The sequence below is a fragment of the Oncorhynchus masou genome, chromosome 19 (genome assembly GCF_036934945.1).
Source record: "Oncorhynchus masou masou isolate Uvic2021 chromosome 19, UVic_Omas_1.1, whole genome shotgun sequence".
Taxonomy (NCBI): domain Eukaryota; kingdom Metazoa; phylum Chordata; class Actinopteri; order Salmoniformes; family Salmonidae; genus Oncorhynchus; species Oncorhynchus masou.
Window position 1 is genome coordinate 4,693,298 of NC_088230.1, and position 25,973 is coordinate 4,719,270.

Consider the following 25,973-nt stretch of genomic DNA (forward strand, 5'->3'; position numbering starts at 1 on the left):
GGAGGTTTCCCCTTCTGTGTGTGAGAGGAGAGGCAAAACAAGAGGTGAGAAACAGATTGTCTCTGTATGTGTAGTGGTTGGCAAATCCACAATGTGACTTACTGTGGCTGTCTAGTTTAAAACCACTGATACCTCAAATTAGTTAGGATCGTTCTTCTGCCTCCAATCACTCTCCTGTCAAATTAAATATTTCCTCTCTAACATCAGACCACCCTTACCTTGGGCTACACATCAAAACCAACATGGACACATTTTATTTCTCCTTCTCAAACTTTAAAATGGATCAATGTTTGATCCCTCCCCTCTCTAACCTCTGGTGACATTTGGCCCCTGACCCACGCCTTGTGTGTGACCCCTGCAGGCTACATGGTCCACAGTGCCTCATACGATGACGTCCTTAACAACAGGTGGTCCTCCAGTGCATCCAGCGGCTCACATCTGGCTGTTGAAAACCTCAAACCGAACTCCAGGTGAGAATATGCTCTCTGTGTGTGTGCGAGTGTTTACGGCGTATTTCACAATGGGCTGCTTATACAAACAAAGGATTTGCGAGATGTTACGGCTCATATATTCTTTACCCATGTGTGTGCATCTGGGGAGGTGTTTGCCTGCGTGTTTGCGTCTGTTTGTAAGTATTTGTAACTATAAATCAAATCAAAATGTATTCATCACATGCACAGAATGCAGCTTGCGCAGACTTTACAGTGAATTGCTCGCTTATGAAACATTCCCAGCGATGCAGCGTTTCAAAATAATAATACGACATAGAATAGTAACCAACATGAAATTAATCAAATAAAATAGACAAGAATGAAGCTACAGTAGATACAGGAGTACCAGTACAGGATCAATGTGCAGAGATACAAGGTACTTGAGGTAGAATGTACATGAAGGCAAGGTAATGTGACTAGGCATCCGGATAGATACAGTAATAATTAGAGTAAAATAAAGAACAGAGTAGCAGCAGCATATGATGAGTGTAAAAGTGTGTGTGTGAGGGTGTGCATGTGTGTATGTATTCGTGTTTGTATCGTGCCGGTATGCGTATATGTCAGCAGAGGGTCCTCAAAGCAAGAAAGGGAGGACCATCCTCCTTAGTAGATTTCAGAAAAAAAACTTTTCAGATAATACTACACTAAATATATTCACATCACCAAATAATTGGTTAAAACGTGTGTTTTGCTATGAAGGTCTACAGTAATGTCGTGACCTGACTATCATTAATGTGATGATGGCAATTTTATCAAATCAATTAACTATGTTTAATTATTAAATGAATCATGTAACAATTAACTCATTAGTAACTTGGGGCACAACGGAAAAAGTTTGTTTACTGAGTTACTGTTTCCCGAATTAACTCAAAAATATATCAGAATATATCGTTATCATATTAGTCATCCATTAATTATTATTACCTCATATCAGTCTCGTTCTGAACGTCGTTGACTTTAAATCTGTATGAACCCTAGTCTAAATGCCGATTCAGCGATACACAAATTGGCTTAATAATTTATTTACTAACTAACTAAATAATCACACAGAATGACATAATCACACACACAGGATAGATTATACGTTGATTACTAAGATAATACAATGGGAAGTCCTTAGTGGACTAACCCGATATGGCGGCTTGGTACACAATGAAAAGGGAGGGGCATGTAAAGGAGAGGGAGAGACTGTAAGGATTGGAGGGAGGGAGTGTCGTAAGTGGGATATAAATATCTGGATGGGACAAATGTTGGTTTGTCTGATTACAGCTGTACAGAACCTCTGGGAAGATTAAAGTTGGTTAAAGCTTCTCTAGTGTCTGCGAGTTATTTACTCTGAAAAATAAGAACCTAACAATAGTAATATGAATACTTTGCACATGAACGACCGCTCATTCAAAAATAATTGCAATGTATATCTATTTACGTGTGTATATCTTTGTCATCACTCTGTTGAAATCGCCCGGTCCGTCTGTGGAGAGTAGTTTGATAGAAGTTTGTCAACCAGAGACTCCTTTGTGGTTGTAGCTTCTAGGTCTAACAGTGTCTGTTAGAACGGTTCCTCCAGGGGTGTACCACACGGTGTTCAGAGAGGCTTGTTAGAATAGATCTTTTAGAGGTTTCTATGGTGGTGAAAGGAAACTGTGCTTTGTCTTCGGCCAAGTTTCCTGGGCTAACAGTAGTTAAACAGCTGCAGAATGAATGTTCCTGTGTAGTCGTCATCATCTTCACTCGGGAGTTTCAGAGGGTCTTACCATTTTATGGACTTGTAGTTTTTAATCCATTTCATAAAGTGTGGACCAAATCCTCACGTTCTCTGGTCTCAATGGTTGATTATTTAGGGTACAGCTAGGATCACTTACCACACCGGCAGCGACCCGGCATTTTTCGGTCTGTGGTAAATTTCATTAGCAGTCCTTTTATGCACTCTGGAAAAATGGGGCATTCCATCCTGTTGACATAATGTCTCACGACATAATGTGCTCACGTGGACGTGGTTACTGACTGGGTAAAACTTTCTATGACAAATGTTATCTCATTTCGAAGGCTAAAATCATCTTGCTATCTTTTCACAAATAGTTTTATATTTAATCATATAAGTTTAACAACATGTATATGTAAACCTGACCCCTTGAATGCGTACACTATCAGAGATACAGTTATTTAGTTAAACCATCCTTAAAGATATCACAAAACAACAACTGATTTGACATGATTATTGATTGGAGCCCCAACCACCATTTCCCACATTATTTATTTTAGAAATATTGTTTCAATATCCCATCTTTTGATGTTAAAATACTGCAACGCTTCTCTCTGTTGTAACACTCAGACATTCCACTCTCAAGAGAGAGAGGAGGGCTCTCTTTGATCCTCACCTTGGAGGGAAAGTCATGACAGTAGCCTCAACTAGCTTCCATCCTCCTCGGGGTACATTGACTTCAATACAAAACCTAGGAAGCTCAAGGTTCTCACCCCGTTCCATATATTTACACAGTAGTTATGACAACTTCCGGAGGACGTCCTCCAACCTCTTAGAGCTCTTGCAGCATGAACTGACATGTTGTCCACCCAATCAAAGGATCAGAGAATGAATGTAGTAATCAAAGCATAAGGTACAGCTAACTAGCACTGCAGTGCATAAAATGTGTAATACAAATAAGGCCATGCTCGTTAAAAAAATAATTGTCCTTAAACAACACGATCACCATTGGCGTTTGTAATGTGTGTGTGTGTGTGTGTGTGTGTGTGTGTGTGTGTGTGTGTGTGTGTGTGTGTGTGTGTGTGTGTGTGTGTGTGTGTGTGTGTGTGTGTGTTTTGTAGTGTTTCTGAATGTGTGAGTGTTTTGTGTGGGAGTGACAATGTAGTGTGTGTATATGGTCTGTACAGTTGGAAGTCGGAAGTTGACATACACTGGTTGGAGTCATTAACACTCATTATTCAACCACTCCACAAATTTCTTGTTAGCAAACTATAGTTTTGACAAGTCGGTTAGGACATCTACTTTGTGCATGACACAAGCAATTTTTCCAATAATTGTTTACAGACAGATTATTTCACTTATAATTCACTGTATCACAATTCCAGTGGTTCACAAGTTTACATACTCTAAGTTGACTGTGCCTTTAAACAGATTGGAATATTCCAGAAAATGATATCATGGCTTTAGAAGCTTCTGATAGGCTAATTGACATACTTTGAGTCAATTGAAGGTGTACCTGTGGATGTATTTCAAGGCCTACCTTCAAACTCAGTGCCTCTTTGCTTGACAGCATGGGAAAATCAAAATAAATCAGTCAAGACCTCAAAAAACAAAGGTAGTTCAAAAAGACGGTTCATTCTTGGAGCAATTTCCAAATGCCTGAAGGTACCACGTTCATCTGTACAAACAATAATACACAAGTATAAACAACATGGGACCACGCAGCCATCATACCATTCAGGAAGGAGACGTGTTCCCTCTCCTAGAGTTGAACGTACTTTGATGCGAAAAGTGCAAATCAATCCCAGAACAACAGCAAAGGGCCTTGTGAAGATGCTGGGGGAGACAGGTACAAAAGTATCTATATCCACAGTAAAACGAGTTCTACATCGACATAACCTGAAAGGCCACTCAACAAGGAAGAAAATCCAAGCCACCATAAAAAAGCCAGACTACAGTTTGCAACTGCACATGGGGACAAGGATCATACTTTTTGGAGAAATGTCCTCTGGTCTGATGAAACAAAAATAGAACTGTTTGGCCATAATGACCATCGTTATGTTTGGAGGAAAAAGGGGGAAGCTTGCAAGCCGAAGAACACCATCCCAACTGTGGCAGCATCATGTTGCCAGGGTGCTTTTCTGCAGGAGGGACTGGTGCACTTCACAGACTAGATGGCATCATGAGGAGGACAATTGTGTTGATATATATATATTTTTTGAATATTTTATTTTTGCATTTTCCAATTAAGAACATTCAAAACAAAAGTGAAAAGATAATAGACAACGATAGGACAAAGTGACAGTAACAGACGAGCGTAACAAAAAAATAAATATAATTATATATACAAATATACAATAAGAAAAAGATTATTACGAGACATTGGATCACCTGCTGTAGGCTACGTATTATACATTACGTGTGAAACATTATGTGAGGATTATATATAGATTCAATCAATGAGATGTGGGGGAAGATTCTCCATATAGTCAATAAAAGGTTGCCAAATTCTGTAAAATGTCTTTAACTTATTCCTCAAGCAGTAAGTGATTTTCTCCAAAGAGATACAACTATTAACTTCCGATAGCCACATTGCAACTGACAGGGAGGAATCCAATTTACATTTCAAGGCAATACATTTCTTGGCAATCGCTAGCAATATTTCTGTTAGCTTTATAGTAGGCTTTGCCTAAGATTGGTGTTAGTAAAATTACCCAGTAGACAGACCTCCGGGTCTAAAGGGAATGCAACCCCGTGAATTGAGGATATGGTATCGCATACCCCCTGCCAGAAACAGTGTAGTTTTGAACACTGCCAAGTGGAATGGAGGAATGTTCCTTCATCTGAGCAACATCTAAAACATAGGGAGAATATACAGTGCCTTGCGAAAGTATTCGGCCCCCTTGAACTTTGCGACCTTTTGCCACATTTCAGGCTTCAAACATAAAGATATAAAACTGTATTTTTTTGTGAAGAATCAACAACAAGTGGGACACAATCATGAAGTGGAACGACATTTATTGGATATTTCAAACTTTTTTAACAAATCAAAAACTGAAAAATTGGGCGTGCAAAATTATTCAGCCCCTTTACTTTCAGTGCAGCAAATTCTCTCCAGAAGTTCAGTGAGGATCTCTGAATGATCCAATGTTGACCTAAATGACTAATGATGATAAATACAATCCACCTGTGTGTAATCAAGTCTCCGTATAAATGCACCTGCACTGTGATAGTCTCAGAGGTCCGTTAAAAGCGCAGAGAGCATCATGAAGAACAAGGAACACACCAGGCAGGTCCGAGATACTGTTGTGAAGAAGTTTAAAGCCGGATTTGGATACAAACAAGATTTCCCAAGCTTTAAACATCTCAAGGATCACTGTGCAAGCGATAATATTGAAATGGAAGGAGTATCAGACCACTGCAAATCTACCAAGACCTGGCCGTCCCTCTAAACTTTCAGCTCATACAAGGAGAAGACTGATCAGAGATGCAGCCAAGAGGCCCATGATCACTCTGGATGAACTGCAGAGATCTACAGCTGAGGTGGGAGACTCTGTCCATAGGACAGTCGTATATTGCACAAATCTGGCCTTTATGGAAGAGTGGCAAGAAGAAAGCCATTTCTTAAAGATATCCATAAAAAGTGTCGTTTAAAGTTTGCCACAATGGAATGGTTCAAAAATAAACATATCCAGGTGTTAGAATGGCCAAGTCAAAGTCCAGACCTGAATCCAATCGAGAATCTGTGGAAAGAACTGAAAACTGCTGTTCACAAATGCTCTCCATCCAACCTCACTGAGCTCGAGCTGTTTTGCAAGGAGGAATGGGAAAAGATTTCAGTCTCTCAATGTGCAAAACTGACAGAGACATACCCCAAGCGACTTACAGCTGTAATCGCAGCAAAAGGTTGCGCTACAAAGTATTAACTTAAGGGGGCTGAATCATTTTGCACGCCCAATTTTTCCGTTTTTGATTTGTTAAAAAAGTTTGAAATATCCAATAAATGTCGTTCCACTTCATGATTGTGTCCCACAAAAATACAGTTTTATATCTTTATGTTTGAAGCCTGAAATGTGTCAAAAGGTCGTAAAGTTCAAGGGGGCCGAATACTTTCGCAAGGCACTGTATCTGGGTTGAACTTGTGCAGTCTTGGTGGGGTGATATAGAGCTGATGGAGGAAATTAAACTGTCGATATCTAGAGTTCGATGTGGATGTAACACCATCCCTGCATAGGTCACTCCATAGATCCTCATCCAGATCAATACCCAGATCTTTTCCCCATCTAAGTCGGGGTTTATCTAGCCCAGGCAGTGTTAGTCCTGACATAAGAGCATCTTATACACGGGAAATGGTCTTGAACTGTGGTTGGTCTGCGTGGCAGAGTTGTTCAATAGGTGACATCTTAGGTAGGTTCCATTGTCCCTTGAGAGTCACCCTAATAAAGTTTCATAGTTGTAGGTAGCTAAAGAAGTCCCTGGTAGGCAATTGGTATTTCTGTTTCAGCTGATCAAAAGACATAAGAACTCCCTCCTCGTAGCAATGTTCCAGAAGAGTGATCCCCTTATCAGACCATGGTCTAAAGTTACTATTCTGGAAAAACATAGGGATCAATCTATTGTTCCATAAAGGGGTTTTAGGGGAAATGAATCCCTCTCGTCCGAACAGCTCATGCAGTTTGCACCATGCCAGGACAGAATGTATGATTAAAGGGTTGTCTGTGATGGTTTTTATATATTTTCTGTCCCATTTGTAAAACAATTCTGTCCCAGTGTCATCATTTACCTCAAGCTTTTCAATGTTCAACCATGAGGGAGAGGGACCATTGTCAAACCTCTGAGCCAGAAACCTAGACTGTGCAGCCCAGTAGTACATTCTAAAATTGGGGAGGTTTAAGCCCCCTTGACTGTAATCAAGGGTCAGTTTATCCAGGCCAACCCTAGGGGTTTTGCCGTGCCAGATAAACCGTCTGGTCAGCTTGTCGAGAGAGGAAAAAAATGCTGCGGGAACAGGGATAGGGAGAGATTGAAACAGATATAGAAATCTGGGCAGGACATTCATTTTAATTACATTGATTCTACCCAGTAGAGTGAGAGGTAAGTCCATCCATTTACAAAGGTCAACCCCCACCCTTTGTAACAAACTGGCCAGATTGAGTTTATAGAGGTTGTTCAGATTACCATCCACCATTATGCCCAAATATGTGAAGCCCATAGGCGACCATCTAAAAGGAAACTTGTGCTTGATGGTATGATGGTCAAAGACAGACAACGGTAAGATTTCGCTTTTATCAAAATTGACCTTATATCCAGAGAAAGAACTATAACACTGTAGTAGGATCTGCAAGTGAGAGAGGGAGTGTTCTGGGTTTGTTAGAAATAAGATAAGGTTGTCCGCAAAGAGTGATAATTTATGGATATGGGGGCCCACCTCAAAGCCATGTATGTCAGGGAACGTTCTAATAGCCTCAGCCAAAGGTTCGATGGCGAGGGCAAAGAGGTGGGGGCTAATTGGGCAACCTTGTCTGTTACCCCTATAAAGAGGGAAGGAGGAGGAAGTAATCCCATTGGTAGCAATCCTAGCTTTAGGAGATTTGTAGAGTGATTTTATCATATTGACAAACACGGTACCTAAACCGAACTTTTCCAAGACGCGAAAGAGGTATGGCCATTCAACCCTATCAAAGGCCTTTTCAGCGTCGAGGGAGACTGCGACACTAGGTATTTTGTTTTTGATAGCAAGGTGAATTATATCAAAGAACCTTCTGAGATTATTGGAGGACAATCTATTAATTATGAAGTCAGTCTGATCTGGGTTGACCAACAGGGGAAGACATGACTCCAGTCTCTTAGATAGCATCTTGGTGACCAGTTTACAATCTGTGTTAAGGAGAGAGATTGGTCTATAGGAGGCGCACTTTAGCGGGTTTTTCCCTTTCTTGTGGACTACAGTAATCACTGCTTGAGAGAAGGACTCTTGAAAGCAGTTGTCTTCTCTGGCTTTTTTAAGTACCTCCATAAGGTAGGGGACCAACAGCTCCCTAAGTTCTTTATAGAACTCTGGAGGGAAGCCATCCTCCCCAGGAGATTTATTAGAAGGTAAGGATTTAATGGCCTCCAACAATTCAGGAACTGAGAAGTGTTCACTCAGGCGCTCGCTGTCTTCCCCTGACAGGCATGGGAGGTTGAGAGAGGAGAGAAAGGAGAGAAAGGAGTCAATCTCTGATAGATCATTGCTTGATTGGGAAGTGTAGAGGTCTTCATAGTATTTCTTAAAAGTATTATTAATTTCAGTAGGGTCGAAATATATCTCATTGGTAAGAGTTTCTATGGCATTAATTGTCCTCTTACTTTCCTCTGCTTTCAGTTGCCATGCCAATACTTTGTGAGCTTTCTCTCCAAGCTCGTAATAACGCTGTTTTGATTTAGTGATGGCCCTCTCAGCTTGATATGTGTTCAGAATATTATATTTAAGTTTTTTATTTTCCAAAAGCCTGTATAGATCTTTAGTCGGGCCACTTTGGTAGGTTTTCTCTAGCTCTGACATTTCAGATTCAAGGGCACTCAGTTCCACACCGTGTTTTCTCTTCAGCCCTTTAGTATAGGAAATAATCTGTCCCCTCAGATAGGCCTTCAATGTGTCCCAAAGAATGAATCTGTCAGGAGCGGAGGGTTTGTTTGTCAAAGTAAAAATATTGATCTGCTCTTTGATGAATGCACAAAATTCAGGTTGCTTTAGGAGTGTAGAATTTAGTCTCCATATATGTGCTCCATTTACCTTGAAAGGGAATGTAGATTGATAATACCAGAGGAGAATGGTCACTAAGCAATCTGGGGAGATACTCGACATCTAACACTCTATGAAACAGTTGTGTCGAAAATAAAAAGTTATCTATGCGTGTGTGTGTCTTGTGTGGGTGTGAATAAAAAGAGTAGTCCCTATCCTGTGGGTGCAACTGTCTCCAGATGTCTAGTAAATTGAGATCTTTCATGAATGACATGGTGAGCTTGCCGGCTTTGGTAAGAAGTGAGGGTTTATCAGAAGACCTATCAAGAACTGTATCTAAGCAAAAATGTAAATCTCCTCCAACCAGTAGCCATCCTGGTGGTGCTTGAGACATTCTCAATAAACATATGGTAATCGAAGTTAGGAGCATAAATATTCAATAGAATCGAAGACTCTGAAAACATATGCCCCATGCACCAAAACAAACCTGCCAGAGGGATCAGAGATGGTGTTGTTAACACAGAAGGGGATGTTTCTACTTATCAAAATTGCAGTTCTTCTTGCTTATGAGTTAAAAGAGGATGCAAAAACTTGTCCTACTCATTCCCTCTTCAATTTCTTGTGTACACTGGCTGTAAGATGTGTTTCTTGCAAAAACACAATGTCAGCCTTTAATTTCTTAAGGTATGTATAGACTATTTTCCTTTTAATCGGGCTGTTAAGGCCTTTTACGTTAAATGTGACATATTTTAGTGGATTAAGCATAGGTTGGGTTTCAAATATGTAACTGAATGGAAATCTATCATATGCAGATAATTAGGAAATGTTTCAACTTTGGTTTGAGCACAAAAGTGACCTGTGTGTCTCTTTAGGAAGGAAACAATAAACATAGAAAAAAATAAGAAAAAAATAAGAAAACTCCCACCCACCCCGATTGTCAACTAAAACAACAATCCCAACAATCAAACATGAATACACTTGTAGAGATGCATTGCTGCTCGCTTTCCATCTTGCTCTTACCAGCTAAACCTTGGCGTAAACTAAAACCTGCGAGCTCTCTAAGTTGAAAACAAATGTTGTGAATAGATATTTATGGCTGAATATTTACTGCCCACGGTAAGGGCTGCTTGAGTCTATTTTCGAAAGATTAACATAAATGAGGGGGAAAGCAGTGGGCCTAAGCCCACTTATTGCTTCGCCCAGTAGATATGGACTAAACCAAAATATACTCTCCTGTAAATGTAATAGAACTCACCCCGGAAAGATACGGTTAGTTGAAAATGTACAAATCAATTATAGTGACCGGGAGATACCAGCAGTTCAGTCCGGATAAGAGAAAACAAACGAACTGCATTTTATCCCCCAGTGAGACTGTCCTGGCTCAGACGTTGCTCAGTTCTTTGAAAAAAGTGTGCACTTCTCCCGGTGTGTTGAAGAGATGGCTTCGGCCTTTGTACTGAACTTTCATCCGCGCAGGGTGGATGAGGTAGCCGGTAATGTTCTTCTCCTTCAGTGCTTTGGCGGCAGGTCTGAACTGCTTGCGGTGTCTGGCGAGATCCGCGCTCATATCTGGGAAAAGGCTGACCCTCTTTCCATCGATGGTGATGTCCCCTTTGGCTCTTCGAGTTGCAGTATCTTCTCTCTGTCTTGGAAACGGAGGAACCTGGTCAGGACGGCTCGAGGGGGCTCATCTGGCCGGGGTTTCGGCGCTGATGTTCTGTGGGCGCATTCGATTTCCAACAGCTTGGGGAAGTTGATTATGCCTAGGACCTCCGGGATCCATTGAGTGAAGAAACGGACCGGGTCACGGCCCTCGCTGTCCTCTTTCAATCCCACCACACGGATATTACTACGTCTACTCTGGTTCTTCATCTGATCTACCTTGTTTTTGAGGTAGGCATTGTCCTTTTGTAGTTGTATCAAGACCTGGTCATGTCGAGCGATGGTATCTTCAACTGTGCTAATGCGCAACTTTGCCTCAGTCGTTCTCAAAAGGAGATCATTCATGGAGGATTTCAGGTTGTCAATGGAAGAATGGAGTTCAGCCAATTTCTTATCAATTTTCATAGAAAGTCCTCTGTTACCATCCTGAATTTCCCGGAGGAGAGTAGCCAGCATGTCGGCAGGCTCGCAAGAGAATGCTGAGAGCAACAGTCTGGAACTGTCTGACTTATGAGGGCTAATGCTACTCTTGCTAGCTGTAGCGTTATCGTTATCTTGGGAATCAACAACGTTTTGGTCGTCCTTCTTGCCTCTCGGTCGGAGGTCCATGGCTCTTTGGGAAGGTAAGTACTTGACAATTTATCAACCGATGTTAGAATATTGTTTCAACGTTGTTATTTAGGTAAAAATAGAATAACTTTGAAGAGCTCGGTTTGTCAACGTCTGCTCAGCTCCGCGGCATCACGTGCTCCTGTGTTGATATTTTAAAGCAACATCTCAAGACATCAGTCAGGAAGTTAAAGCTTGGTCGCAAATGGGTCTTCCAAATGGACAATGACCCAAAGCATACTTCCAAAGTTGTGGCAAAATAGCTTAAGGAAAATAAAGTTAAGGTATTGGCCTTGACCTCAATCCTATGGAAAATTTGTAGGCAGAACTGAAAAAGCGTTTGAGAGCAAGGAGGCCTACAAACTTGCCTCAGTTATACCAATAATCTGTCTTAAATTAAGGTGATTATTACTAGGATTAAATGTCAGGAATTGTACCATTAATTCACTATTCAGCAGTCTGGAAATTTATCAGTCTTATGGCTTGGGGGTAGAAGCTGTCTCGATGCCTGTTTGTCCAAGAGCCGATGCTCCGGTACCATTGGCCAGACGGTAGCAAAGTGAACCGTATATGGCTTGGGGTGGCTGGAATGTTTGGCAATTTTTTGGGCCTACCTATAGGGTATTGGAATGTGCGTTTATATGATTATTGTTCCCGGTAGGTCTCAGTGATGTTAGACACATAACATGTGTTCACTGTGTCTGTCTCTGTGTGTGTAATTCTATGCATGTGTGTGTGATGTCAGCCCCAGTCAGAGACCAGCACTGTGTGGTATTGTAATGCTTATATACAGTAAGTTATTAAGAAGCCCTCAGAGTGATGTAAATCAGAGCTAACTGGGTAGAGGCAGGTTTGAAAACACGTTTAAATCATCCTGAAAACATGATGTACCAGCCAAAACTTTGGAAACACCTACTCATTCAAGGGTTTTTCTTTATTTCTACTATTTTCTACATTGTAGAAAGTGGAAACTTAATGCAGAGCAGGTGTGTCGATAAATCACGAGCAGGAAACCTGACAGCTCTGTAACAGGCAGACACGCAAATGCACACACAACTCTGGGTGTTAAACAGAGCAGGGTGTCTAAGGGAGACACAGGGTCTGGCAGGGGGTGGTGTGCGTTTGTTAGCTCTTCCAAGTAGCCATAAAGCTTTCCCTCCATGGTGCCAGACCCAAGTCAATGATTCAGACCCGAGCCAACGGTTCATGCTCAGGTGTTAGCCATGCACATATGTAGGCCTAAACAAATCAGCACACTTTGTTTCTGTCACACACACACAATCTCACACTTGATGAACTGTCCCACGAACATCACACACACTCGCTTAAACACTCATCCACTGTCACTGCGGGGGCACACACAGACACGAACACACGCACAGACCGATGTTCCTAAATACATAACTTTGGAATGTAGAAGCCTACTGTGCATGGATTTGCTCTTGCTCTGTGGTTTGTGTGTCTGTCTGTGCATGACTGCATATGACTTGTGCATGTGTGTACATTCATGAGTAAAAGCTTTGTGTATGAAAAACGGGTAGAGTGATTGACAGTTTGTTCATGAAAGGTTCACCTGAGTCTGGGTGTGGCTGTCTGTAAGGATCCATCTAAAGGCATGTATACATTTCAGTCTCTCTGCACTGCAGCAACACTACCCCTCGTCTCCACATACACACGCACACGCGCATTAATAATTCACAAAAAACTATCTTTTGTCATTAGTCCACTTTAGTCCACGCTTTCTACATTGTAGAATAATAGTGAAGACATCAAAACTATAAAATAACACATATGGAATCATGTAGTAACCAAAAAAGTGTTAAACAAATCAACAAATGTTTTGTATTTGAGATTCTACAAAGTAGCCACCCTTTGCCTTGATGACAGCTTTGCACACTCTTTGCGTTCTCTCAACCTTCATGAGGTAGTTACCTGGAATGCCTTTCAATTATCAGGTGTTCCTTAGTGAAAGTTAATTTGTGGAATTTTTCTCATTCTTAATGCGTTTGAGCCAATCAGTTGTGTTGTGACAAGGTAGGGGTGGTATACAGAAGAAAGCCCTATTAGGTAAAATGCCAAGTCCATATTATGGCAAGAACAGCTCAAATAAGCAAAGAGAAATGACAGTCCGTCACTACTTTAAGACATGAAGGTCAAGTCAATCCGGAAAGTTTCAAGAAACTTTCAAAGTTCTTGAAGTGCAGTCTCAAAAACCATCAAGTGCTATGATGAAACTGGCTCTCATGAGGACCGCCACAGGAAAGGAAGACCTAGAGTTACCTCTGCTGCATAGGATAAAAAATTACAGGACTTTGGATAGCAGCCCAAATAAATGTGTCACAGAGTTCAAGTAACAGACGCATCTCAAAATCAACTGTTCAGAGGAGACTGCGTGAATCAGACCTTCAAGATCAAATTGTTGCAAAGTAACCACTACTAAAGGACACAAATAAGAAGAAGAGACTGGCTTGGCCCAAGAAACACGAGCAATGGACTTCAGACTGGTGGAAATCTGTCCTTTGGTCTGATGAGTCAAAATTTGGATTTTTGGTTCCAATCGCCGTGTCTTTGTGAGATGATCTCCACATGTGTGGTTCCCACTGTGAAGCATGGAGAAGGAGGTATGATGGTGTGGGTGTGCTTTGCTGGTGACACTGTCTGTGATTTATTTAGAATTCAAGGCACACTTAACCATCATGGCTACCACAGCATTCTGCAGTGATACGCCATCCCATCTGGTTTGCGCTCAGTGGGACTATCATTTGTTTTTCAACAGGACACTGACCCAACACAACACCAGGCTGTGTAAGGGTTATTTGATCAAGAAGGAGAGTGGTGGACTGCTGCATCAGATTACCTGGCCTCCACAATCACCAGATCTCAACCCAATTGAGATGGTTTGGAATGAGTTGGACCGCAGAGTGAAGGAAAAGCAGCCAAAAAGTGCTCAGAATATGTGGGAACTCTTCAAGACTATTGGAAAAGCATTCCAAATTAAGCTGGTTGAGGGAAAGCCAAGAGTGTGCAAAGCTGTCATCAAGGCAAAGGGTGGCTACTTTGAAGAATTTAAAATATAAAATATATTTTGATTTGTTTAACACTGTTTTGGTTAGTACATGATTCCATATGTGTTATTTCATAGTTGTGATCTACAATGTAGAAAATAGTAAAAATAAAGAACAACCCTTGAATGAGTAGGTGTGCCCAAACTTTTGGCCGGTACTGTATATGAGAACATTTCTCTCTTTCTCTCTCTTTCTGCCTCTCTGTGATTTTCACTCTTCCCTTTTTCTGCCTCCTTTTCTCTTTTCTTTTCGGATATTTTGGTCAGTTTCCATATGGCTCCAGTAATTGGATCCAGACCGGCAGACTTTACGTTGTTAAGGGTTTGGGTGGAAATTAGCGGACTGTGGAATTACTGTATGTAACCCTACAGCAGGGGGAGAACACACAAAGACACACATTGTCAACTATATGGACAGATTGCAAAACCTCGTCTCACGGTGTTGTTTTGAATATGAGGGTATTAAATAATTCCTCCCCTGTAGGGTATGTATTTAAAACATACTGAGACTAAAGTTAAGTGACCTCACCCTTACAAACCCCAAAATATTTAAAAACTGCGTGAAAAAAAACATGTGGTTTCCGGACACGCGTGAACAGATCACGTGAATTTGTATTTATTTTTGGATGTGTTTTTCCCTCATGTGAAAAGAAAAATTACCCACATTGCATTTAGTTCTTCACAACTTCCAGCTATATCTGGTCTCCCATCCAGGGACTGAGCCTGCTTAACTTCAGAGGTAAACCAGCAGTGGGATGCAGGATTTCCATGTTGCTAGAATGAATGTGTCAAACCTTGTAACTGGGGAAAGAAAGGCAGTGAAAACAAAGGCCAGGGTAACAAATCCAAAGATAGGGAAAATTTGTTCTTAGATTTCAGAATGATTTCCATAAAATATTTGGTTTTGCTACCAATACTTTGGGGTTTTTCTCTTTGAAATACTATTCATTTTGTTCTCAACTTTAGAGGTTTTGCTTGATATTAATGGCACAAAGTAACTCACTCACTGGAGGATTGCACCATATATTAAATAACACTAGTCCTCCATTAAAGGTGTTTCAAGCGGATCCACCCCTTTTTTTCCAATTTTTGCCAAATCTAACTGCCTGTAGGATATGCATTTTCCTGGTACCATTTGAAAGGAAACACTTTGAAGATTGTAGAAATGTTAAAGCAATGTAGGAGATTATAACACAATATACAATGGAAGTCAGAAGTTTACATACACCTTAGCCAAGTACATTTCAACTCAGTTTTTCACAATTCCTAACATTTAATCCTGGTAGAAATTCCCGGTCTTAGGTCAGTTAGGATCACCAGTTTATTTTAAGAGTGTGAAATGTCAGAATAATAGAAGAGAGAATGATTTATTTCAGCTTGTATTTCTTTCATCACATTCCCAGTGGGTCACAAGTTAACAAACACTCAATTAGTATTCGGTAGCATTGCCTTTAAATTGTTTAACTTGGGTCAAATGTTTCGTGTAGCCTTCCACAAGCTTCCCACAATAAGGTGGGTGAATTTTGACCCATTCCTCCTGACAGAGCTGGTGTAACTGGGTCAGGTTTGTAGGCCTCCTTGCTCGCACACACTTTTTAAGTTCTGCCCACAATTTTTCTATAGGGTTGAGTTCAGGGCTTTGTGATGGCCAATTCAATACCTTGACTTTGTTGTCATTTTGACCCAACTTTGGAAGTATGCTTGGAGTCTTTGTCCATTTGGAAGACCCATTTGCGACCAAGCTTTATCTTCCCGACTGATGTCATGAGATGTTGCTTCAATATATCCACATCATTTTATTTTCTTATGGTGCCATCTATTTTGTGAAGTGCACCAGTCCCACCTGCAGTAAAGCACCCCCACAACATGATGCTGCCCCCCTGTGCTTCATGGTTGGGATGGTGTTCTTCGGCATGCAAGCCTCCCTCTTTTTCCTCTAAACATAACAATGGTCATTATGGCCAAACAGTCGTATTTTTGTTTCATCAGACCAGACATTTCTGCAAAAAGTATGATCCTTGTCCCCATGTGCAGTTGCTGAGGGCCTTTCAGGTTATATCGATATAGGACACGTTTTACTGTGGATATAGATACTTTTGTACCTGTTTCCTCCAGCATCTTCACAAGGTCCTTTGCTATTGTTCTGGGATTGATTTGCACTTTTCACACCAAAGTACATTAATCTCTAGGAGACAGAACGCATCTCCTTCCTTTGCGGTATGATGGCTTCGTGGTCCCATGGTGTTTATATTTGCGTACTATTGTTTGTACAGATGAACGTCGTATCTTCAGGCATATGGAAATTGCTCCCAAGGATGAACCAGACTTGTGGAGGTCTACAATTTTTTTCTGAGGTCTTGACTGATTTCTTTTGATTTTCCCATGCTGTCAAGCAAAGAGGCACTGGTTTTGAAGGTGGGCCTTGAAATACATCCACAGGTACACCACCAATAGACTCAAATTATGTCAATTAGCCAGAAGCTTCTAAAGCCATGATATAATTTTCTGGAATTTTCCAATCTGTTTAAAGGCACAGTCAACATAGTGTATGTAAACTTATAATTCACTGTATTACAATTCCAGTGGTTCATAAGTGAAATAATCTGTCTGTAAACAATTGTTGGAAAATTACTCTTTGTCATGCACAAAGTAGATGTCCAAACCGACTTGCCAAAACTATAGTTTGTCAACAAGAAATTTGTGGAGTGGTTGAAAAACGAGTTGTAATGACTCCAACCTAAGTGTATGTGATCTTCTGACTTCAACTGTACATAGGCGTACACTTCCAACCTCAACAGTATCCTGTAAAAGATAATAAAAAGAAAAAAACAACTGTACTTTTGTATTTTTCATACCATCATTTTTGAAATACAAGAGAAAGGCCTTTATGTGTTATTCCAGCCCAGGTGCAATTTAGGGTTTGTCCACAAGATGGTATCAGTGTATTTGCAAAGTTTTAGACTGATCCAATGAATCATTGGTTTTCTGTTCAAATTTTGTATCAAGACTTTGTATCCGATTTTGTTTATTAATAACTTTTCATTTTCAAAATGGTGCACTCTCCTCAAGCAATAGCATTGTTAGATTAACAAGATTAACAGTTAGATTAACAAGAATTTAAGCCTTCTGCCAATTAACAAGAATTTAAGCTTTCTGCCAATATCAGATATGTCTATGTCCTGGGAAATTTTCTTGTTACTTATAACCTCATGCTAATCGTTAGCCTATGTTAGGGGACACCGATCCCGAATAAGTTTAATTGAAACATTAACAAAGTCTTCTTCCTACCAAAGTTTTAGTAAAAAGCTCAGGGATGGGGCTGGAGAAATGCAACCTATCTCAAATCCATAGACTATGCTAAGGACTGACCAGCCATGATATAAAAATTATAGGTTTTACCATGTTTTTAGGTTGTTCACATTTACTTTGTTTACAAACATTTGTATTAAAACAAGCTTATATTCTGGGTTCTGGTGGGGTAAAAAAGTTAAACTTAAGTAATGATGAAAAATACGTTATATTCTTCAAGAATCAATGGGCACATTTATAAATCCAAAAATTGATGTAGAATTCAATTGCCCCTTTAACAGGCAGTGAACTTCATACAGCAGAACTATGTCGCCATTTGAATGTGATTCATTAACCTGTCCCCCCAAAAATGTTAGCTGTCCACACTTCTGCGAATGTCCCGTAAAATCATTCCCCGGTCCTGCATTTGGGCTTTTTAGTTGTGGTCACTTTAGTTCCACCAGGGGAAACATTGCTATTGCTAACACCATGTTAACATCATCTTTCACATGTGGGGAGAATAACATTATTTCAAGCCCACATGTGAACTTGCAATTCAATATGTGAAAAATGTATTTTTGCATGTGAAAGTTTTCTTACATGTGAAAAACCACATTTTATTTTCTTTTTCAGATGTGGAATTGCAAGTTTGCATGTGAAAATAAATCACGTAAAAAAAAATGTTTTACAGTTTCACATGTTAAAACATTTAACTTGATCAAATGTGATTTTAAAATTTGAAACTGCAAAATTGACATTTTGTTTTTTTGTAAGGGCCGAGCTCAGTCAGGAGGGACATTGTGTCATATAGAAAAGCTCTCAGTGACAAATTGCTGACTTTAGGACTTTTTTCTCTCCCTCCCTCCCTCCCTCCCTCCCTCCCTCCCTCCCTCCCTCCCTCCCTCCCTCCCTCCCTCCCTCCCTCCCTCCCTCCCTCCCTCCCTCCCTCCCTCCCTCCCTCCCTCCCTCCCTCCCTCCCTCCCAAACCATACAGTACCTCTCTCCCTCACTCCCCCACTTTCAATCTACTCCATTCCCCTTCTTTCTTTCTCTCTCTCTCTCTCTCCCTCCTTCTGTCACTCCCTTTATCCCTCTTCAACACATGCCAAATTACCATTTTATTGCGTTCGGCTCACTTTAGATTCATAAGAACATAAAAACAGCCTTCTCTTAATTCTACGAGTGCTGCCTCCCTTCCGGACATCGAGTGCTGCCTCCCTTCCGGCCATCTGTTCTAGTCATTAGAGTATAAATTCCTTTCATGTGGCAACAGAGTCCTGTCTAAATGACTCTTTAACTCCTAGATTAATGACTATACACACACTCTGTTTTGTCTTATTTTACCTCAGGTACTACTTCAAAGTGCAGGCGAAGAATGTCTTTGGGCTGGGACCGGTCAGCGATACAATCACCTATGTCACTGAGTCAGGTCTGTATGAGTATTAGGTCAAGTTACTAGGGTCAGTTTTACTTTGTGCCTGCGCTAAGGCCACATCTACCTGAGGTGTCTGTATCCTCCCGTTTTTAGTTGATGTATAAATTCAGTCCCAGTTCATGTCTCTCATTTAAACACATTTTTTAAATCTTTTTCAGACGACCCTCTTCTTATTGAACGACCACCTGGTGAGTGGTATCGATAGTTCTCATATATTACTCAAAACTTGTTGGCTTATACTCTAGTCCAGACCAACATTGCTTCAGATCATTTGAAGAAACCCAAAATGACAGCTGGAGTGAGCTTGTGAGGAGTTAACAGTCTGTGGAGAGATACATACGGTTGCATACAACTACACTTACATTTACTGGACTTGGCAGACAGCCATAGTGGTAAAAAGTTGTCAAAGTAGAGTTTTGGTATTCATTGTTTTTAATTGAGAGAGTCAGTCAGGTATTTCAAAGAGGAGGGACAAGGGGACAGGCACTGGTTCCCTCCTCAACCCTCTCTCACCCTTCCCCTTCCCTGTCCCCCGGGTGCTATGCACAATGAGTGGAGGTGATTTACTGTGTATCTGAATAGGAGAGACTGGCATAGTGCGCACTGTCAGTAAAGGGGTTGTAAAGGAGTTGAGTGTAGTTAGTCATGACTAGCTTTGTGAGAACTGACAGGTTGAGTGTAGGTACAAATGACTAGCTTTGTGAGTGTAGTATTGTCAAGCACTCTGTCAGATAGAGGAACTGTCATTAAAGATATGCTGAACACTTAACCTCAACCGTTTTGTAGTATTGTAATATATGCCACTTTTATCCCGTGACTTTCTGTAAAGTGAATGCATAGATTTCAGTATATGTGACCCCAAAAGAGATCAAACCCACAACCCTGGCCTTGCTAGAGCCACGGTCTTACCAAATTAGCTACGCAGGACAGTCTCCTGTTAATTGCCCCCCTCCTCCACAGGTGGAGAGCCTATCTGGATCCCCTTTTCCTTCCGATACAACCCCCAGCACAGTGCCTGTAAGGGCAGCCAGTACGTCAAGAGGACATGGTACAGAAAGTTTGTAGGTGTGGTCCTCTGCAACTCACTGAGATACAAGATCTTCATGGGAGATGGGCTGAAAGGTACTACTGCTGTAACTTCCCCCTCTCCTCTCTTCCTTTATCAACACAGAATAAAAATAATACGCAGCATGTAAAGTTTTGGTCCCATGGTTCATGAGCTGAAATAAGAGATCCCAGAAATCTTCCATATTCACAAAAGCTTATTTCTCTACATCCCTGTTAGTGAGCATTTCTCCTTTGCCAAGATACTCCATCCACCTGACAAGTGTGGCATATCGATTAAACAGCACAATCATTACATAGGTGCACCTTGTGCTGAAGGACAATAAAAGGCCACTCTAAAATGTGCAGGAATGTCCACCAGAGTTGTTGCCAGAGAATTAATTGTTCATTTCTCTAACATTAACCTTATCTAACGTTGTTTTAGAGAATTTGGCAGTACTTCCATCCAGCCTCACAATCGTGTATGGCGTCGTGTGAGCAAGTGTTTGCTGATGTCAGCGTTGTGAACAGAGTGTCCCATTGTGGAGGTGGGGTTATGGTCAGGCATAAGCTATGAACACAATTGCATTTTATCGATAGCAATTTGAATGCACAGATATACCGTGACAAGATTCTGGGGCCCGTTGTTGTGCCATTCATCCGCCGCCAACACCTCATGCTTCAGCATGATAATGGACGGCCCCATGTCGCAAGGATCTGTACACAATTCCTGTAAACTGAACATGTCCCAGTTCTTCCATGGCCTGCATACTCACCAAACATGTCACCAATTGAGCATGTTTGGGATGCTCTGGGTCGACATGTTGGTCAGCGTGTTCCAGTTCCCGCCAATATCCAGCAACTTCGCACATCTATTGAAGAATAGTAGGACAACATTCAACAGGTCAACCAATAGCCTGATCAACTCTATGCGAAGGAGATGTGTCGCGCTGAATGAAGCAAATGGTGGTCACACCAGATACTGACTGGTTTTCTGATCCATGCCCCTATCTTTTTTAAGGTATCTGTGGCCAACAGATGTATATCTGTATTCCCAGTCAGGTGAAATCCATAGATTAGGGCCTAATGCATTGATTTAAATGGACTGATTTCCTTATATGAACTGTAACTCAGTAAAATCTTTGAAATTGTTTCATGTTGTGCTTATATTTTTGCTCAGTATACTTCTCTCCTTCTCTCTCAGTTCAAGTCTTTTCTCAATTGAAGTAGCTTTACGATTACTCCTAATATTCCTCTTTCTATTAATAATCTCTTAACCACCATCTCTCCCCCTTCTGCTTTTCCTTCCTTCACTAACACCCATTTTGCGCGCTCTCTCTCTCCCTCTCTCTACATTTCTCTTAATCACACTTTCTCTCCCTCTTTCTCTTCTACAAATTGTGTTTTAAATTTTTTGGGAATATGTGGTAGCCGACCAGGCTCTGTCTCATTACTTAATAGAATATTGTTTGAGAGTGTGTTCTGTTGTTAAGCTTTGACTGCTCTTTCTCGCCCTCCAGAAACATTCTACAGTATAGCAGACACATTCGGTCATGGGGAGGACCACTGCCAGTTTGTAGACTCTTACCTAGATGGGAGGACAGGCTCCCCCAACCTCTCAATGCATCTGCCAACAGCACAAGGTAAAAAATAAAATAATCAAACTTCCGGAAGTCATCACTCGCCTACAGCATTTGTAGAATTGTTTTCATAGTATTCAGTAAAGAAATATTCTCACAGATTAAGTTCCAGAGTCTTGATTATATACAACCTCAATATCCATGCTCGAGAAACAGTCAGAATCATCTAACAAAGCATTATAAATGTTGTGGTACGTCCATTCATAATGCATTATAATAATTTGTCCTGTCTGCCCCTGTGCAGGTTACTATCGCTCATACAGGCAGGAGCCAGTGAACTTTGGACCTATCGGCCGGCGTACGCCACATCTCTTTGGAGGATGGTATGAGTGCGGGGTGCCCATCCCTGGCAAGTGGTAACACAGGGGGTCACAAAGAGTTCGTCATCGAGGGCAACCCAACTCCATCCTGCTGCAGCCTTTCTCATGCTGTTACTGACCCCGCCCCTGGAGATAAACTGTTGCTTACCACAGCAGAAAGACAACAACATTGCAAATGTATACTACTTCAGATTGAAGAGAATATAATACTTTAAACAACAATTAATATTTCCATGTATTCATTAACATGCACTTTTATAAAAGTAGTCTGTATATGAGGGAGGAAAAGCATGTACAGTGGCTTGCGAAAGTATTCACCCCCCTTGGCATTTGTCCTATTTTGTTGCCTTACTACCTGGAATTAAAATGTATTTTGGGGGGGGGGTTTATCATTTGATTTACACAACATGCCTACCACTTTGAAGATGCACAATATGTTTTATTGTGAAACAAACAAAAAAACTGAAAACTTGAAAATGTGCATAACAATTCAAAGTCAATACTTTGTAGAGCCACCTTTTGCAGCAATTACAGCTGCAAGTATCTTGGGGTATGTCTCTATTAGCTTGGCACATCTAGCCACTGGGATTTTTTTGCCCACTCTTCAAGGCAAAACTGCTCTAGCTCCATCTAGTGGGATGGGTTCCGCTGGTGTACAGCAATCTTTAAGTCATACCACAGATTGGATTGAGGTCTGGGCTTTGACTAGGCCATTCCAAGACATTTAAATGTTTCCCCTTAAACCACTCAAGTGTTTCTTTAGTGGTATGCTTAGGGACATTGTCCTGCTGGAAGGTGAACCTCCGTCCCAGTCTCAAATCTCTGGAAGACTGAAACAGAGTTTCCTCAATAATTTCTCTGTATTTAGCACAATCCATCATTCCTTCAATTCTGACCAGTTTCCCAGTCCCTGGAGATGAAAAACATCCCCGCAGCATGATGCTGCCACCACCATGCTTCACTGTGGTGGTGTTCTCACGGTGATGAGAGGTGTTTGCTCCAGACATAGCGTTTTCCTTGATGCCCAAAAAGCTCATTTTTAGTCTCATCTGTCCAGAGCACCTTCTTCCATGTGTTTGGGGAGTCTTCCACATGCCTATTGGCGAACTAATAATGGCTTTTTTTCTGGACACTCTTCCGTAAAGCCCAGCTCTGTGGAGTGTACGGCTGAAAGTGGTCCTATGGACAGATACTCCAATCTTCACGTCAGGGTTATCTTTGGTCTCTTTGTTGCCTCTGATTAATGCCCCCCTTGCCTGGTCTGTGAGTTTTGGTGGGCGGCCCTCTCTTGGCAGGTTTGTTGTGGTTTTTATAACCCAACTCTGATCTGTACTTCTCCACAACTTTGTCCCTGACCTGTTTGGAGAGCTCCTTGGTCTTCATGGTGCCGCTTGCTTGTTGGTGCCCCCTTGCTTAGTGGTGGTGCAGACTCTGGGATCTTTCAGAACATATATGTGACAGATTATGTGACACTTAGATAGCACACAGGTGGACTTTATTTCACTAATTATGTGACTTCTGAAGGGAATTGGCTACACCAGATCTTATTTATAGTATAGTCTAAAAAATGTAGAATGTTTTTAAACAAGTAATTTTTTTCATTTCACTTTACCAATTTGGACTATTTTGTGCATGTCTATTACATGAAATCCAAATAAAAATCCATTTAAATGACAGGTTGTAATGCAACAAAATTGGAAAAATGCTAAGGGGGATGGATACTTTTGCAAGGCACTGTATTGCTATTGCTTAGTTTAACTTTTGTCTTCCGGATCAGAAAGTGTCCTTGTTTATTCCCATTCCCAACTATTGCCGAGTCAGCCCCTGGCATTATTTATCTCATCAAAGTGCACCTGTGATTATGATATCACTAATGAAATGGAGATCATGTAAAAGACCAAAGCACAAACTGAACAGTACTAATGGGAGCTAAGGGTTTGTATGTGTGTTTATTATTAATCAAGATATTTGGTTCATAACAGTAGTATGATAGAGTAATGGCTTTTGACAACTACTTTTGGTGTCAGTTGTTTTCTTGAACATACATAGTGTTTTTATACTCTTTGGTATTTACGAGACGATATGAGAAGTTGGTGTGGAAGTGTTGTATGTATACGGACATTGAAAAAAAACTAATATTTGCTCAGGAATGGTTGGACATTGAATAAAGGTGCTATGGAAACCAAGGACCCCCTAAACAGTTCATTTGTTCAGTGAGGATATCTGAATGGCCACATTTAATGTCACATACAGTGTATTGTTTCCACGTGTTGGGAAACTCAAACTGTCAAAACCTGAGCAAATATATTCAGTTTCAGTTTTACTTGTTCAATTTAGTTTCATAACCTGTCAAAACTATGTATTACATATTAAGGGACATACAGTGCCTTCGGAAAGCATTCAGATCTCTTGAACGTTTTCCACATTTTGTTACAGCCTTATTCTAAAATTGATTTTTTTAAATCCTCGGCAATCTACACACAATACCCCATAGTGATCAAGTGAAAACAGGTTTTTAGAAATTTTAGCAAATTTAAAATAAAAAAAATAAAACAGAAATACCTTATATGCATAACTATTCAGACTCTTTGCTATGAGACTCGAAATTGAGCTCAGGTACATATTGTTTTCATTGATAATCCATGAAATGTTTCTACAACTTCATTGGAGTCCACCTGTGGTAAATTCAATTGATTGGACATGATTTGGAAAGGCACAGGCACACACCTGTCTACTAAAGGTCCCTCAGTTGACATTGCATATCAGAGCAAAAACAAAGCCATGAGGTCGAAGGAATTGTCCGTAGAGCCCTAAGACAGGATTGTGTCAAGGCACAGTAATGGGGAAGGATACCAAAAAATGTCTGCAGAATTGAAGGTCCCCAAGAACACAGTGGCCTCCATCATTCTTAAATATAAGAGGTTTGGAACCACCAAGACTCTTCCTGGCCAAACTGAGCAATAGGTGGAGAAGGGCCTTGATCAGGGAGGTGACCAAGAAACCGATAGTCACTCTGACAGAGCTCCAGAGTTCCTCTGTGGAGATGGGAGAACCTTCCAGAAGGACAACCATCTCTGTAGCACTCCACCAATCAGCCCCTTGTGGTAGAGTGGCCAGACTGAAGCCACTCCTCAGTAAAAGGCACACGACAGCCCGCTTGGAGTTTGCCAAAAGGCACCTAAAGACTCTCAGACCCTGAGAAACAAGATTCTCTGGTCTGATTTAACCAAGATTGAACTCTTTGGCCTGAATGCCAAGCATCACGTCTGGAGGAAACCTGGCAGCACCATCCCTATGAAGCATGATGGTGGCAGCATCATGCTGTGGGGATGTTTTTCAGTGGCAGGGACTGGGAGACTAGTCAGGATCGAGGCAAAGATGAACGGAGCAAAGTACAGAGAGATCCTTGATTTAAACCTGCTCCAGAGCGCTCAGGACCTAAGACTGGGGTGAAGGTTCTTCCCACAGGACAACGACCCTAAGCACACATTCCAGACAATGCAGGAGTGGCTTCGGGATAAGTCTCTGAATGTCCTTGAGTGGCCCAGCCAGAGCCCAGGTTTGAACCCAATCGAACAGGTCTGGAGAGACCTGAATATAGCTGTGCAGAAACGCTCCCCATCCAACCTGACAGAGCTTGAGAGGATCTGCAGAGAAGAATAGAAGAAACTCCCCAAATACACTTGTGCCAAGCTTGTAGCGTCATACCCAAGAAGACTTGATGCTGTAATCTCTGCCAAAGGTGCTTCAATGAAGTACTGAGTTAAGGGTCTGTATATACATGTAAATGTGATATTTCATTTTGATTTTCAGAAAAGTATCTAAAACCCTGTTTTTGCTTTGCCATTATGGGCTATAGTGTGTAGATTGATGAGGATTTTTAAAATTATTATTATCAATTTTATAATACAGCTGAATACTTTCCAAAGGCACTATATGTCCACAAAATCACTTAGAAACGGTTGAAATTGCCAGCATGGCCAACAATATCATT

General features: G+C 41.1%; 1 protein-coding gene across 1 annotated transcript in view; it reads left to right on the plus strand.

The window, feature by feature from the left end:
* Positions 1–24,161, plus strand: part of LOC135505731 (fibronectin type III domain-containing protein 1-like) — a 91,195-nt gene extending 67,034 nt beyond the window's left edge. The window contains exons 17-22 of the mRNA XM_064924806.1: positions 362–470; positions 18,890–18,969; positions 19,134–19,163; positions 19,936–20,097; positions 21,540–21,662; positions 21,904–24,161. Of these exons, the coding sequence (XP_064780878.1) occupies positions 362–470; positions 18,890–18,969; positions 19,134–19,163; positions 19,936–20,097; positions 21,540–21,662; positions 21,904–22,019 (620 nt within the window). The 3' untranslated portion in view covers positions 22,020–24,161. The remainder of the gene's footprint in view (positions 1–361; positions 471–18,889; positions 18,970–19,133; positions 19,164–19,935; positions 20,098–21,539; positions 21,663–21,903) is intronic.
* The last annotated feature ends 1,812 nt before the right edge of the window (positions 24,162–25,973 follow it).